The sequence below is a fragment of the Mesoplodon densirostris genome, chromosome 8 (assembly GCF_025265405.1).
Source record: "Mesoplodon densirostris isolate mMesDen1 chromosome 8, mMesDen1 primary haplotype, whole genome shotgun sequence".
In the NCBI taxonomy this organism is placed as follows: domain Eukaryota; kingdom Metazoa; phylum Chordata; class Mammalia; order Artiodactyla; family Ziphiidae; genus Mesoplodon; species Mesoplodon densirostris.
In genome coordinates this window covers 86,874,643-86,892,238 of record NC_082668.1, presented here as the reverse complement: position 1 = coordinate 86,892,238, position 17,596 = coordinate 86,874,643, and the positions used below count along the sequence as shown (strand labels likewise).

Genomic DNA, 17,596 nt, shown 5'->3' with positions numbered 1-17,596 from the left:
AGCTGCATGAGCTGCTTGTAAATTTTGGAGATTAATCCTTTGTCAGTTGCTTCATTTGCAAATATTTTCTCCCATTCTGAGGGTTGTCTTTTGGTCTTGTTTATGGTTTCCTTTGCTGTGCAAAAGCTTTGAAGTTTCATTAGGTCCCATTTGTTTATTTTTGTTTTTATTTCCATTTCTCTAGGAGGTGGGTCCAAAAGGATCTTGCTGTGATTTATGTCATAGAGTGTTCTGCCTATGTTTTCCTCTAAGGGTTTGATAGTGTCTGGCTTTACATTTAAGTCTTTGATCCATTTTGAGCTTATTTTTGTGTATGGTGTTAGGGAGCATTCTAATTTCATTCTTTTACATGGAGCAGTCCAGTTTTCCCAGCACCACTTATTGAAGAGGCTGTCTTTCTCCACTGTATATTCTTGCCTCCTATATCAAAGATAAGGTGACCATATGTGTGTGGGTTTATCTCTGGGCTTTCTATCCTGTTCCATTGATCTATATTTCTGGTTTTGTGCCAGTACCATACTGTCTTGATTACTGTAGCTTTGTAGTATAGTCTGAAGTCAGGGAACCTGATTCCTCCAGCTCCATCTTTTGTTCTCAAGATTGCTTTGGCTATTCGGGGTCTTTTGTGTTTCCATACAAATTGTGAAATTTTTTGTTCTAGTTCTGTGAAAAATGCCAGTGGTAGTTTGATAGGGACTGCATTGAATCTGTAGATTGCTTTGGGTAGTAGAGACATTTTCACAATGTTGATTCTTCCAATCCAAGAACATGGTATATCTCTCCATCTGTTTGTATCGTCTTTAATTTCTTTCATCAGTGTCTGCATACAGGTCTTTTGTCTCCTTAGGAAGGTTTATTCCTAGGCATTTTATTCCTTTTGTTGCAGTGGTAAATGGGATTGTTTCCTTGATTTCACTTTCAGATTTTTCATCGTTAGTGTATAGGAATGCCAGAGATTTCTGTGCATTAATTTTTTATCCTGCTACTTTACCAAATTCATTGATTAGGTCTAGTAGTTTTCTGGTAGCATCTTTAGGATTCTCTATGTATAGTATCATGCCATCTGCAAACAGTGACAGCTTTACTTCTTCTTTTCCAATTTGGATTCCTTTTATTTCTTTTTCTTCTCTGATTGCTGTGGCTAGAACTTCCAAAACTGTGTTGAATAAAGGGGAATGAGTTTTATTTGGGAAAGCCAGGAGGGATCAGAAATGAGTCGATGGCCACTGAGTAAGCAGCGTTCAGAAGCCCCATATTTTATTTTTGGAAACTAGGTTATCTTAAAACATTAAGTTATCAGCATATACTTGAGGAGCTCTAAAGTAACAGCCAGCCCTACCCAGCCCTTCCTTCTCAGCGCACGTTCCAGGTAAGGAGCGTTTTTATTTTAGAAATCCAGGTGCAGTCAGGAGAAGGGAAGAAACAGTGACACCCATCTTTTTTAATGAGCATTGCTACTAGAAGAGAAATTAGCATCACCCTGAATTTTATGTGATGTCAGTTAAATGAAGGTATTTTATAGCACTTTATAACAAATTAGAATCAACGAAATTGAAAATAAGCCTAGCACCTGGGATGAGTAATCAGGTAAGTGGCCAGTTTTGCTATTTTTGCTTTGAGCTGAAGACAGAATTTGAATTTCTAATGTCCCCCGAGGTGTAGGGTTCACAGCTGGGGACATGGTTTCTAGGGATGATTGTTTAAGATGGCAGCAGGTCATTGTTGCCCTTCAGGCTACAACTTGCTTGTAGCCATGTTCCTTGGAAATTGGCCCTACCACAAATGCGTGTCCACCAGAGAGAGGGTTGTGAATTAGTGTAGGAAGCAGCTCTGCTTTGGGTGGAACATTAGAGAGCAGACTGGAAATAGATGACCCAGAGCAAGGCAGTAAATCATCCACATTTATGGGGAGACTAATGAAAGGACTGAAATTCATGTGAAGACTTTACAGCCACTCGTGAAATCAGCCCAAATCCAAGGAACTATTAGAACACTTTTATGCTTTAAGAAGAGGGTGACTCTGCTCAGTTGCTTCAGTTTGCATGTAGTCAGAATGCCCTGACACCATCAGTACTGGCTTTAGTGGGCAGGATTTTACAGCAGAGCTTTTCACTCCATGAGCCAATGTTTCTTGTGTAGATTACTAGATGATTTTAGTATCTGAGATAAGTTCAGGAAACTGTGGAGGAGGCCAAAAGAAGATTGAGGTTGGTGGCCCAGGGTCTGTACATGATGTGTGTAAGTTTGCTGCGTGGGCAAAAACGAGGGAGAGAAAAAGATGAGCGGGGGAGACGGGTGTTAACAAAAATGAAACTTTGTCTGTTACTCAGATTGGAAGTATTAAGAGGGCAACAGATGAAGATTAAATGGTGCTTGTAATTGTGCTTTATGAAGAGAAACAGGCCAGGGCTTCCCTGGTGGCACAGTGGCTAAGAGTCTGCCTGCCAATGCAGGGGACACGGGTTTGAGCCCTGGTCTGGGAAGATCCCACATTGTTGCAGAGCAACTAAGCCCGTGTGCCTAGAGCCCGTGCTCTGCAACAAGAGAAGACACCACAATGAGAAGCCCGCGCACTGCAGGGAAGAGTAGCCCCTGCTCGCTGCAACTAGAGAAAAGCCCATGCAGCAACAGACCCAACGCAGCCAAAAATAAAATAAATAAAATAAATTTTAAAAATAAAAAAAAGAGAAACAGGCCATATTGAATATATAATTTTTTCCCTCCACAGCAGATGGATTAAATGAAACTAATCTGCTGAGAAATTCTTGTGTCTAGGTTGTTTTCAGTCAACCTTAGAGAAAAATAAAACTTGCACAGATTTCTTTCTACTTACAAACTTTCTACTTGAAACACTTTTCTCAAAATATTTATATGTTTACTATTTTCTCTTAAATTGTTTTTTTTTTCCTTAAAATATTCAGATAACTTTTCAGATACCTAATGACTGAAGCAGCAGGGGGGTTTCCTCATGAAAAATAAAAATGATGAAGAGGACCTTTCTCCTAATTTCTTCAATAGTAACTTCTCTTTCTTTGACCAATAGTACTTACCCTGACATTCAGGTTTGGATGTGGAAAGAGGAAGGTGTTAAATTTCCATCAGCCATCACCTGTTGAGGATTCTGTTCATAAACAGTACCCTAAGCAAGAAAGGCTGACTTCTCTATGAGAGCATCAAATACATCATGGCACCACAGAGAGCAGGATGGGTCTCTGATGAATCTGGCCAATACTAAAAACATATCTGTACTGTTGAGCTCCAAACGGACAGCCTCTAGTGCTTGACCCTGTTCAGCCAATTCTGGTGTTGCTCAAGGTGGTACTTCACTGCTTTGACAGATCATCATGCTCTGAAAGCACTAAGACACATGCCTGAGTCGTAGAGGATATCCACTGTATTTTGTTGCTTTGATAAAAATGGATGCAGAGAATTGAGTGAATTTATAGGGACAGGAGTTCAAAATGCTGACCTATTATTTCCAGAGAAATGGGTCATTGCGATACCCCTCCTCTTTGTTTTGTACTGCCCTCTCCTGGCTAATAGATCTCTTAATAATGAGTGTTGAGAAAAACCAGGTGGTGGAAACACTGGGGGCTACTATCATTTCTACTTTCCACGAGAAAGTAATTTCTCATTTTATTGTAGAAAACGTGGGGTCAGTGTATAGTGATTAATTCAGATGTGCTAAAGATGTAGGTTGTGGTAGAAAACGTCTTTATGAGAGTAGTTTGGTCATTTATATGGACTTTGTAATGTCTGTGAAAGAAATGATTTTGCAGGTTATTGCATCATTAGATTTTCTGAATCATTGATGTGAAAATCCAGTTATTGGAAATAATTTGGACACTTTTTCTTCATGTTTGTATTTTACAGTGGCTGCTAATTTACAGAAGATTGTAGATGATCCCAAAGCTTTAAAAACATTGACATTTAAGTTGGTAAGTGGAAAGTTATGGAACAAAGGTAAATATTTCGCCATGCTGTGCCAACAAGGAATAACAATATCATTTAGTAACCTGTTCCATAATTCTGCTGTTGGTTCTGGAGGGTGGGGATCCGTTTTTGCATTCATCATTTGCGTGGTCAACATTTGGGAAGATTTTCTGGGGTGTTTTGTTTTGTTTTGTTTTTTAATTGGAATATAGTTGATGTACAGTGTTGTGTTAGTTTCAGGTATACAGCAAAGTGAATCAGTTATACATATACATATATCTGCTTTTTTTTTAGATTCTTTCCCCGTATAGGTCGTTACAGATTATTGAGTAGAGTTCCTTGTGCTATAGAATAGGTCCTTATCAGTTATCTGTTTTGTATATAGTAGTGTGTATATGTCAATCCCAATCTCACAATTTATCCCTCCCCTCCCTTTCCCCCCTGGTAACCATAAGTTTGTTTTCTACATCTGTGACTCTGTTTTGTAAATAAGTTCATTTGTACCCTTTTTTTATTTTTGGATTCCACATATAAGCGGTATCATATGATATTTGTCTTTCTCTGTCTGACTTACATCACTCAGTATGACAATCTCTAGGTCCATCCGTGTTGCTGCAGATGGCATTATTTTGTTCTTTTTTATGGCTTGGGAACAGTTTCTGATCATGACTGGTAAGTTCCCCTTCCATGAGCATAGCTTGTTCTTTTACCATCACATCTTTAATAAGAGTAGCCATTTGAGAAGTCTTGAAGTCTGTACCCTTTTGCTTCCAGTTTGTATGGCAACTTGACCATAAAGACAAAATTAAACTGAGTTTGAAGCAGCACTCTTAATAAAGTTTTCCTGAAGCAAAAGCCAAGTTAACGTTTAAAAATTGAGGCCGATTGTTGTAGGAATGGTTTAAGTAATTGGAAGCGATTGTAGAACAGACCTCTGAAGGCTAGTGAGCAAAGACATAACATTTTAACTCCACATTTCAAATCACAGTAACAGATTCTTGTAGAGGAGATATTCCAGCAGTTTTTCTGCACTAGCAGATTTTAAATTTAAGAACTAGGGTAGCCACAGAGACACAGATACTGAGCATTCTGGGGTCCTTGTGAAACTAAGAGATTGTGATCATGGCCAGAAATGGAGAGAAGTCCAAGTAGTCAAAAGTGACGATTTTCCTGAAAGTTTTTGCAAGCAGGATGTTAAATGACTCTTTTTTTTTTTTTTTTTTTTTTTTCCCGTAAGCGGGCCTCTCACTGTTGTGGCCTCTCCCGTTGCGGAGCACAGGCTCCGGACGCGCAGGCTCAGCGGCCATGGCTCACGGGCCCAGCCGCTCCGCGGCATATGGGATCCTCCCAGACCGGGGCACGAACCCGTATCCCCTGCATCGGCAGGCGGACTCTCAACCACTGCGCCACCAGGGAGGCCCATGACTCATTTTTAAATTATAAATTAATCTTGTCAAGGGCCAGTCTTGGATGCTGCATGCAATTTAAGATCTAGATGACCAGCACTTTGTTTTGCACAACATACGTTGATGGTCTCTCTTTATTATTTCTTGTGAAAATTTAATGGAAAATGTGCATGGCCAAAAAATGCTAAATGATTCGCTACAGTAAATGTTAACCTGGTGCTAATTAACTTTCTGGGTCTTGCTCCTCATCTAAATTCAGATGGCCAGGCTGAGTGATAAAAGAAAAACACAAAGATTTTCACAGAAAGAATTTAGCTGAAGAAATTCATTTTGTTTTGATAACAAAAGAACATTTTAGTCAGACAAAGAGTGAGAAATTAACAAATTGAAAAATTCATCTTCTAGCTTGGGACTCCTCTGTCACCTCTATTATGTTTCTAATTCACCTGCATCTTCATAAACATGTTTCATTTATGAGGATATATCGATGAGAAAGATGGCACCCTGTGTCTGCATTTCCAGCCAGTAGTAATGTTTCTTCATTTTTTTTATACTGCAAAAAAAGAAGTTACAACATAACACCTCCTGAACATTTTCCAAATTTTGAACATGTAAACCTAGAGATAAGATTTTACGCTGGCTTATTCCCATTGTCTCTAAACTTGCCTGCCTATAAAATAGGAGTAGCAACCCCAGGCCTTTCATAGTACTGAAGGTTTTGTAAAAACACCCACTATACTGTCCCTAGATAAACTATACTGTCCCTGTGAAACTAGTTCCCTGGATTCCCTCTCTTGAATCTGTTGTTCTCCTTATCCCCATTCTCAGCCCCCTAGTGGGATCCTCTTATCTTCTGAAACTGAGCTTCCTGCCTACAACTTGCCAGCCTCCAGCTCTGTTTACCACACTGGGGCTCTAGCCCACGTAATTCTTCCTTAATTCCAAAATGCCCCAAATACTGGACTGGCTCTCCACTGTCCTTTCTGAAACTCAAACCCTGATCATGGCTAAAGGAAGTCCTCCCCGATCAGACTTCCTTTTAGGTTCTGCTCCACCTTTCTTTATCCCCCCATTCACTTCTTCCCCTAGTCCTCTCTCCTCCTATTTTCATCAGCTGACCCTTTGTATGTACTTTTCCCTAAAATAGCCTTCTCTCCCAACTTCTCCAGGCCTGCTCTCTGTGTAACCAGCACCTAGACACGTTCCAGTTTTCTGCCTTAATTTCACTTCTCCAACTAGCTTTTTCTGGCATCCGATCTTGGCCTCGGTGCTCCTTCTGGATTCTCTCCCCGAAAGGTTATATTATATTGAAATTGTGTAGAATCTTATTTGTGTCTCTAATAAGTTTAGAGGCTCCAAGCAGGCAGGGACTTCTGTTGGATTCCCTGCACGTAGTAGGGACTTGATCATAATTAATAAAATATATCAGAACACAAACCTCATTTAGGAAAATTTCTCTCAAAATGCCTTGGCCTTGCCTGCAGAAATAACAAGAATCACTACTATTTCATGTGCATCCACCATTTGCAGGGCATTGCATGAGGTGTTTTACATACTTCAGCTCAGTTAATTTAGTCCTCACGATCCTCCAAGATGGTGATGTCATTGGGTCCATTTTATGTCTTGGGAATCAGAGGCTCTGTGAGGTTAACTTGCCCCAGGATCAAGCAGTGCAGAAGCTGGGAATTTAACCCTGATCTAGCAGCATCACGGCCCAGTGCTCAACAACTATTCAGTCTTACAGGCGGGACCTTGCAGCATTATGGTTTTACAGGCTTCTGTTTGTGGATTCACCTTTTGGATGACTGGACACACTTACACTGGTTGAGACCAGATCTCCTTTGTACCTTAAGCAGAGTGAGTAATGTTGGCCTGTCTGGCGCAGGAGACCTGCAGGAGAAGCCGTGCAAGTTTTTCTTTCCCTTTATAGCTTGAGAATGTATTGTATTGTATAGTTGAGAATGTATCGCTCCTTGGCTTAATCTTCTTTCTGTAGGACACTAACATCCTGGTAAAACCACAGAGATCCAATTTGGTTATTTTAGTGAAGACTAAAAGATCAAAGTGTTTCGGAAGCATTTTTCCTCCTAAGCAGCTACGGCTCATGGCCCTTTCACCTCTCAGCTATTTATCATTTTAATCTCAGCGCTTTCTTTGCTTTCTAAAGGAGAATGTAAGGGGCCTGAAAATTATCTAAAGAGTAGTAGTTAGTATTGTGGTTCTTCACCTGGTTGCACAATGGTTTCACTCAAGGAATGGTGGAGAATGCCTGGGTCCTGTTCCACATAGCCTAATTTAATGGTTCTTCGTGCAGCCTGGGCTGTGGGAACTTGGAAGGCGCCCCTGGTGATTCCAGTGTTTAGCCAAGGCTGGGAAGCATTCCATTTGTAGATGACTCCTTCTCCAATCTCTTTCCTCTCCCAGCTCCCACCACAATTTAGGCTTGAAAAGGCTTGAAAAGGCCTCAGGCTTGAAAAGGTGTCTCTTATCTTATATATCTGCTTATATAAGAAGGATAATGGCCTGAGGGGCAAGGACATTGGTTATTTAAAGAAGTACATGTACTTTTTTTTTCTCCACCCAATGAGATCTTTAGCTTCCTTTGACAGGTAAGATAATAAGTGAAGTACGATTTCCGTTGTTGACATGGCTGAGAGCCGGGAGATCAGTAAACCTTCTTACCACTTTCAACAAAGTGGTTCAGGCATAGGGGGCATTTCAGCTCAAGTAGTATGTGCTTTGAGTTTGACATATCAGTATGGTTTTATTGTTGTAAGCCTCAAGGCAAGTCTTCATAAATGTTTTTTAAGTCATTTTTTAATTTGCTACCTTGCAGTTTTGTAAAGTAGGTAAGTCTTGCTGCTTTCAGTGTGGAATTTTTGAAATCATTGTTAGTGAAAATATAAAATATTTAATTTGTCCTTGAAGAAAGAACACAAATTGTAAGTCCAGTTGACCCTTGAACAGCATGGGTTTGAACTGCACAAATCCAGTTAGACGCGAACTTTTTTCAGTAAACACCTACAACAGTACTAACAACCTGTGATTAGTTGAATTCGCAGATGCAGAGGAACCATGTTTAAGGAGGGCCAAATAAATAAATAAATAAATAAATAAATAAATATTTAAGAAGTAAGTGGAACTGGCTCAATTCCCCACTTGAGAACACATCTTTTTAGTATCCTGTGTGATGAGATGGGAAGCATTTCTTCAGTACTGAAGTAAGATGGTTGTCTCCAGGAAAAGCACTGGTGAGTTGTTAGAGTTGTGAGCCAAACTAGCCATATTTTTTTTCATGGAATATCGCTTTTACTTGGAAGAACAACTGATAAACATTGGCTATTCAGACTAGGGATTTGGCAGACTTGTTTTTCAAAATGAACCAAGTAAGCCTGACACTTTAAGGAAAACAACTGACAATATTTGTTGTCAATAAGAAATTTCAGATTTCAAGCAAAAACAGGATTTTAGAAAATTTGTATCTGCCACGGTAAGCTTGACAAACACCCCCCGCCCGACCCCCAGTACTTAAAGGCATTTCTGATGAGATTGGTGATGGGTAATATTAATAAATACGATTTGTTGATATTGTTTAATATGTCAACATTTGGAAGGTTTGCATAGCTCAGTGATGCTAAAACATCATACACAGGTAACAGATCCATTCAAAGGTAAAATAGACCACTGTTTACTATAACAGAGTTATGAAAAGTTGAATGTGATAGTTTCACATTCTACATTGCAACTAAGCTTTAAGAAAATACCACTTGGCAGTCAGCCTCGCAGTGGTCCCCATGGCAGAGAGTGCAGTTGAGAGGAAGATCGGGCCTTCTTCCCTCGGCCCTCCAGGTCCTCCCGCCTCAGGGCCAGCAGGGGAGCTGAGGGGCCCGGGGACAGGCTCAGGGCTGTGTCCCCCAGTGTCCTCTCAACGGCCACCCACTGGCTGGGCCCGGGCCTTGAAGCAGCAGTGAACCTCTCTCCCCCATCCTACCTCTGCGACGTAATGACGGCGACTGTCTGCACGGCTCACAGTCCATGGAGGCCTCAGCAACTGCAGTATATATGGACACTGCCATTAAGGGTAACCAAATAGTTGAGGAGAAGTTTCTTTTTGTAGAAGCATTCAGCTAGCAAATAAGGAAGGAATGATGGAATATCATCATTTTGCAGCCCCTGATGAATGAATGGATCTTGACAATGCTCACCATTGGCATTATGAAAAGACGTGCTCCTGAATAAAAAGGAACCTGAATCTGAAAAAAAAGAAAAAAGATAATACCACTTGGCAAGTTTTGGCATAGTAACAAATGATATCCACAATTATCTGGAAAGGCTATTAAGATACTCTTCCTTTTTCCAACTACCTATTTGTGAAAGACTGGATTTTCTTTATACACTTTAAGGAAAACAGAGCAATAGAGTGAATGCAGATGCAGGTGTAAGAAGCCAGCCATCTTCTATTAAGCAAAACATTAAAGATTTGCAAAAATGGAAAAAGTAGTGCCACTCTTCTCAAATTTCTGTTTTAGGAAACTATGGTTATTTATTTTTCATGAAGATTTTATTTATTAGCACACAGTGGGTTTACTTCTATAATGTTTAATGAATCAGTAAATGAATACTTTAGAAATAACTTCTAAGACGGTCAGTACCATATAATCTACATAAACATGTTTTATGATTTAAAATGTATTTAGTACTTTAACATTACTAAAAATATTTTTTATTGAAATATAGTTGATTTACAACTTTGTGTTAAGTTCTGCTATACAGCAAAGTGATACATTCTTTTAATATTCTTTTTCCATTATGGTTTATCATAGGATACTAAATATCATAGTTCCCTGTGTTATACAGTAGGACCTTGTTGTTTCTCCATTTATATCTATAATAACTTTAACCCCAGCCTCCCACTCCATCCTTCCCCCAACCCCCTCCCCCTTGGCAACCACAAGTCTGTTCTCCATGTCCATGGGTTTGTTTCTGTTTTGCAGATAAGTTCATTTGTGTCATATTTTAGATTCCATGTAAATGATATCATATGGTATTTGTCTTTCTCCTTCTGATTTACTTCACTTAGTATGATAATCTCTAGGTCCGTCCATGTTGCTGCAAATGGCATTATGTCATTCTTTTTTGTGGCTGAGTCAGTATTTCATTGTATATATGTACCACATCTTCTTTATCCATTCCGTTGGTGGACATTTAGGTTGTTTCCATGTCTTGGCTGTTGTGAATAGTGCTATGAACATAGGAGTGCACGTATCTTTTTGGATTAGTTTTGTCTGGATATATGCCCAGGAGTGAGACTGCTGGATCATATGGTAACTCTAGTTTTAGTTTTCTGAGGAACCTCCATAGTGGCTGCACCAACTTACATTCCCACCAACAGTGTAGGAGGGTTCCCTCTTCTCTACGCCCCCTCCAGCATTTGTTATTTTTAGACTTTTTAACGGTGGCCATTCTGACCGGTGTGAGGTGGTGCCTCATTATAGTTTTGATTTGTATCTCTCTAATAATTAGCGATTGAGTATCTTTTCATGTGCCTGTTGGTCATCTGTATGTCTTCTTTGGAGAAATGTCTGTTTAGGTCTTCTGCCCATTTTTTGATTGGGTTGTTTGTTTCTTTGTTGTTGAGTTGTATGAGCTGTTTGTATGTTTTGGAAATTAAGCCCTTGTCGGTGGCATTGTTTGTTTGCAAATATTTCCGCCCGTTCTGTAGATTGTCTTTTCGTTTTGTTTATGGTTTCCTTTGCTGTGCAAAAGCTTGTAAGTTTAGCTCTGTCCCATTTGTTTATAAAAATAATTTTTTTAACATCCCTAAGTCGGTACAATAAATGTAACCCATAGAGACATAACTGTTTGGAGTTCTTGATAAAGTTTGAGAACTGCTATGTTAAGGGTTTCTGGTCACTTTTCTCTAAATTTTAGTATCATTTGCATGTTGCCCTCGTGAGCATTTTGCAAGTCGCAAAGAGGCAAGGACTTGGCCTTAAGAGAGAGCTAGCAAGATAGTTGGAGGAGAGAGGGCTGAGTGCCTTGAAGCAAAATCAAACCCCCTGGCCTGTGCCTCTTTGCCAGGAAGCAGAACATAGGATGGGACGTGGGCCCCCTATGCCGTGTACCCACATAATCACTGGTTTGACTGACTACACATTCTCACTTCTATTACTCTTCACTGGAAGAATTTTAATGTTTTTATTTCTAGCCATTTTAACCTCCTGCTATTCACATTTACACATTTCTGATGGAGCTTTCAAATGCACTGACGTGCTTCACACTTGCTAGTCTGACCCCTTTGTCAACGGCAGCAGCAATAGCTTGACCTCAGATGTTTGTCAGTTGTCTACACAGATTGTCTGCCTGCATCAGTGGGCTGAGTAAATGACGTTGTTAGCAATAGCGACAAGGAGAGAAGGGAAGGTTTAGGAGGATAGATCAAGAAACAGAGGTAGTAGAAGGAGAAAACTGGTGAGGTGGTAAGCATTACAGTATCAGTATGACTGCTTTGTTCACAGTGATAAGGAAAGAAGCGCTTCTGACCTTTCAGCCCCTGGCAATGCAAACAATGGAAATGGTATTTTACTGAGTATCTTATCTGTCAAGTGAAACTAGAGACATCATTAGACAGACACAAAGTTTGTTAATATTCCTACTCTTTAGGCTATGGATTTTCTTATTAAGCATAACTGCTCATACTGAGTGTTATTTTAAGGATAATTATTTTAAAATATTAAGTTATATGTTCTAATTAGCTGCTTATTTTAAAGGAAAATGCTGGGGTTGGCAAAGGGCTGGTTTCTGTACGTTGTTTTTGGAGCAGTGCTAAGCAGCTTCACTGTGATGATTTTGGAAAGGGCTTCGTACCCTGGGAAACTAATTGTTTCAACAATAATTTAGCGGGCATTAGGCCAAGAAAAGGTTTGTATGGCCCTTTGGTAATTAATTGCCCATTCCCAGGCATTCAGACTTTCTTCACCCCACTCGTAGTACTTACATAATGTCCAGTTGTGATTTGGGTACTACAGAGTGAAGAGGCAACTTAGAATGGTGATCTGAGTACTCTGTGTGCGTGTGTAGGAGAGGGAGGTCAAAAAGAGGAGAATAAGCTGTGAATTAGGGCCAGTGAAAGCTTTGATGGGCAATGGCTTATTTGCAGTTTCTTTGGATTTTGCAGTGATAAAGCATTTGGCACTCTATAACTTGGTAATAAATAATATGTCCTAGATTATTATAAATTGTTTATGGAAAAACTTGTTATGGTACCTTTCCGTGTAAAAATTACATATATTTAAACAACATTTGTCTGTCATGAGCTGTTCCACTACTTGGTGACCACTTTTTTTTTTTTTTTTGGCCAGTTTGACAAAGGAAGTGCTTTTGATAAAAACCAAGTTACCCTTGAGTGTGACCTGTTAGATCTCTTCTGCTCACTTTCATAATATTCTTTTAAAAGTAAAGCATATTTAAAAGCATTTTACTTAGTTGTTGAGATTGTGTATGTACCTTCCACGCAGTCCTGTGGTTCATCGGTGGTTCATCGGTTCAGTGGTAGTGTTCTCACGGGTAACACATCCCTTCTGTACTGGAGGTCCAGGTTTCTCAGGGTAGTTAGTGCCCAGTAGTCACTGAAGAAAGTGATTCTTAGGATGTCTCCTGGAAGAGATGGGACACCTGGCCCCATGAAGACGGTGCTTGGATCTGCCATCACACGAACAAGTCTGTAAAAAACCAGTAGCAACGAACCAGCACTGAGCATTTCTTTTTCCCTTTTCAGGCTTCTGGCTGTGATGGGTCAGAGATTCCCGACGAAGTGAAGCTGATTGGGTTTGCTCAGTTGAGTGTCAGCTGATGTCTGTCCCTTGATGTCACCCTGATCTGCCATGCCTCCCCCTCGCTGTGCCCTCCCCCCAACCTTTCCCTCCCCTGCCACTTCCTCCCACCCCCTAGCAAAATCAGAGGATTGTGAAGAGGCCGGCTTCAACATAACGGGATAAAAAAGAATTTTTTTAAACTTAACAACACTGAGTTCTGCTTTATTCTCTAGCAACCCACAATATGAGAACAAGCAAACACCACAGCTGCACGACTGTTGCTCATTTTTCCAAAAGCAATTTAATATCCTCAGCAGTCAATTTGGATCTCCCTTACGTGAAAAGAATCTGAAACACACTCAGGTGGTCCCATTTATTGGCAACGAAAGGAATTTTTTCTATCAGAAGCCTATTTCTTCTCTCGTTGTTGTCCTTCCTTTCTGTTATAATACTTTATTGTACATCTGACAATACTGCCTCTTCTGTTGTATTTAGAAATTAATATAAAATTAAGATTTATTAGCCGAACTTGAATTCTAGTTTTAAAACTGTGAATTTTATTTTTCATATATTTATGCATTACACACCTTAGCTATAAGAAAGAAAAAACGTTTTTGATTATATATGCTTCTTGCAGTTACTCTCGTTATTTAAACAAAAAGTTTCAGGTCTATCTTTGGAGTATTTATAACTTGTGATTTTTGAAATGACTGAATTAGGAACTAGGATGCTTACTCTTTTGGTTTGCCTGAAAACCAGTCCACAAGCTGATTGTCTCTTGGGAGAGGGAGGTGCCTTGCAAAAACAAAAAAACTTTCACATTTAGAATGTGCCTGAGGCTGCTTTACTCTGGAATAGTCTCAGATCTAAAATTTCCTCTACATAAAGTGGCATATGTAAGTTTTGCTTCACTGGAACGTTTAGGATGCTTTATAAAATGTTGCCATTCTATTAGATTGCTAATTATGTACCCACCTCTGATTTGACATCTCCTGAAGTGATAGGATCTGTCGTTCCAAAGGTGATAAACTTGAAAATACCAGAATCCGTGTTTTACTTGAAATTCTGCAGAATACCCAGATGGAGTGAAAAATAATAGAAAGGGTTTTGTGCAATGACTAAAAGGTAAAAACGCTGTTAAGTTTCAAGAATAAATACTTTCAACCCAAATAGCCCTCTGCTTGACTATACATTATGGAATAGTAAACCTTAGGATTTTCAAAATTGGAGTCTAAACTTTCAGGGAGGTGGCTCCCAGATGGTAGCATTTGCTCTTTCCTAGCTAACCCTAGATATGGCAGCTCTTTAATGTACTTTAAAAAGCAAATATATATTACTAAGGACAAAAAAGTTATTTATAATTGCCTTGTCATAATTGTTAAGGTGTTCTAGAGCCATTTGCATACAATTTAATGTAATTTCATTCCATTCTATTGTTTACACAACAATTACTCAAAGATGACTGCAAAGGTAAAAGGAAAATAAAAGTGTATTATTGCACAAAGAGGTAGTGTCACATTGTTTCATTCCTCCTCTAGGTAGTGTCTGCATTGCTGCAGTGATATTTAGCGCTTTCATAAAATGCCTAGTGAGAATTAACTGGTGAAAAGTGCCCCAGAGGAAGACTAAGTCATCCATCAGGCATCCGTCCAGTCACAGAAAATCAGGTATGACAATTGCTTGATAAAAGAATGAAAGACAAACATTCACACTCCATGTAGACAGTCTGTCTTTAAATCAAAAACCACAGGGCTGCAGGGGACAAGTGAGAAGAATTCCTTCCAACTGCTAAGGCAGGAGTGGCTATAGGGCTTGTCCAGGGCCTTTCAGAGCTTCCTGCAGAGCTGGCCTCCTAGGGCCCTGGCTTCCTGACATCCACTGCACAACTTGTGGCCAAAAACAGTATAAGAAAAGACCCTCATATTCTTCTCAGAGTAAAACGTACATGAAGAACTGTAGAACTCTGTTTTGCAATATAGTAAAGAATAATGCTATATTTTCTTTATGCCCATATTCCCATATCTTTCCTAATGGTATTTGAGGGAGCTTACATATATTTATATACCAAGATAAAGACTTTCAAATACATAAAGAAATTAGGATGAAGGGTAAGATTTGGCTAACAAGATGAATGCAAGTATAAAGTTAGGACACAGAAGTTCATGATGAGGTCCTGCATCATTGCTAGAGCAGCACACAGATTGGGATTAGAGCTTCCAACACAGCAACAGTGAGGAGGAACACTTTTTTTTTTTCTCAAGGAGAAACACGATTTTTCCTAGTACTAAAGCCTGAGATGAAATTCTTCTTGCAAGTTCGAGTTATGTATTCAGAAACTTAAAAACTCTCAAAGCATTGATACACATATCGCAAGTTTTGAACACTTACCCTTTCTAGTACTTTCTGCGGGGGCCCAGATGTGTAGAGTATATGATAGGAAATGCTGGTCAGCCAGGAGCTGAGAGTGTAATCCAAGCAGTTGCTCTCACTTGTGGTCTAGAAAGATATAACACCCTTAAAACTGAGTGGAATGAGTGGGCTATGTTTCCTTTAGGCAATCCTCTGTGACTGTTTCTTCTAATCAGGCTTTTGATTAAACCCAACACATTGTGATTGTGCTCACCGGCAAAGACCTAAACTTCGCTAACACAGATATCTGGCATTATTTATTTGGACAGCTTCACATGCTTTGACAAACAGGAGGGTTTACACTTCTTCGTAAAATCAAGGCAGTCACATCTCATACCTAAATATATACAAAAACTGTCCCACATCCCATGTGTCTCTACTGTGGTCAACTTGCAAAGATCTAAAATAGAAGGAAGTTATTATCTCATTTTAACTTCAATATATTGTTCTTATATGAACAAAATGGTTTTCTTTATATAAGACAACTTACAGAGACACCTACAAATCGTGTGTGATGAAAACTTAATTTTTTTCCAAATAATTATCCGTGTAAAGTTATAAATTTCCCTATATGTTGTTACATATATGCTGGTAAATATGGTATATCTTCATGCCTCTTCATGTGGGAGTAGGGTGAAGTAGCAGCCTTTAGGGGAAGAGCCAAGAATTCTCTCAAAAAACAAATCTAGTCCCATATAGAATCCTAGCATGGGAAACTTTTATATCAGGATTTTCACTCATCTCAACAGTGCACCTGTGGTCTATTTTGTGTTGAGCAATATACCTTCCTGGTGAACCCTCCAGGTTAAATTGGTAAGCAGAATCTACAGTTAAGTAACTAAATTACAGAGATGGTGAACATGAGCCAATTAACATTGGAGGACTTCTGCCCAAAGTTAGGATTTGCATTTGATAGTAAATGATGCTTAGGTCTTCTTTTGCCTTAGAGGTGTATTTGATAAGAGAAGCTGTCACTTAGTGAGGCCCATTGAGACTGTGACAGTAAAATCATAGGATCAGTTTAAAATATTTATCCATTCATATAGCAGAGAGCATGCTTCTAGCTCACCCAAAAGTGGCTTTAGCCAACTATGATACAATTAAAGGAACTCAAATATATCCCCATTTTTCTGCTGCACACATTTATTGTCTAGTTTGTTTGTTCGGAAATCCTAGCCCATTTCATACTCTCACCAGGACATTAAGGGGCAGGATGGGTTTAAGTATAAGTGGTGTGACAGGGTAGGTGGTACTAGAACGTACCCTCAGGGCCAGAATGTCCCAACCTAGGACTATGTAATGCTTTCTAGGGTTCTAAGTTTCAAGAGGTCTATTACTAGGCCAAATAGGCATAAACAAATGGTTTTCAAGTGACAATTTCCATTGTATATTGGCATGAACTAAAATTTCAAGTAATGAGCTTTGATCATATGAGAGTGTTTCCTTTAAGCTGATGCAATACTTCCTAGAGTTAGCTGCTTAGGATGTGCACTAACAAGAATGAGTAAAATGTTTAATGCATATAAAGAGTGGAGACTGTAAGCACATGTTTTTAAAATATGATTAAGTGACTGATTCCTTCAGGGACCCTAGACACAATATCAACACCCAAAAACACCACATGAAAGGAGCTGGCACTCCACTGGAATAGACACACCATAAAAAATAGTCAAAAGTACCTGTTTCTAGAAGGTCCCAGTGGTTGCCTCGGTGCTATTTTGCCACAGAGAAAAAGTGTGGTCCAATAACAGTGATGTTTCTTTACCTGTCTTCTTATACCTTGCTCAGCAAACCTAGTCATGGCTGGTTTGGGGACCTAAAAAAAAGAAAAATTTGCACTGTTAGCTTACCAGCTACTGTGCATCTGTGTCAAACCAATGGATGCTAAAAAAGGTACATAAAACTTCCCCACATGAATTGTAGCGTACAAAATGAGCATCATTGGCTGAAGAGGTTTGTTGAACCTGTATAATGCAGCTTATAACTCAAAGGGCAAGGAATATTATTAAAAATTACTATCTTATGCTATTATTT

The 17,596-nt window shown here is 39.3% G+C and overlaps 1 protein-coding gene across 1 annotated transcript in view; it reads left to right on the top strand.

The window, feature by feature from the left end:
• The window catches only part of STK39 (serine/threonine kinase 39), a 323,719-nt gene extending 310,038 nt beyond the window's left edge, over positions 1-13,681 (top strand). The window contains exons 17-18 of the mRNA XM_060106877.1: positions 3,874-3,938; positions 13,117-13,681. Coding sequence (XP_059962860.1) covers positions 3,874-3,938; positions 13,117-13,191 — 140 coding nt within the window. The 3' untranslated portion in view covers positions 13,192-13,681. The remainder of the gene's footprint in view (positions 1-3,873; positions 3,939-13,116) is intronic.
• Positions 13,682-17,596: the final 3,915 nt, after the last annotated feature.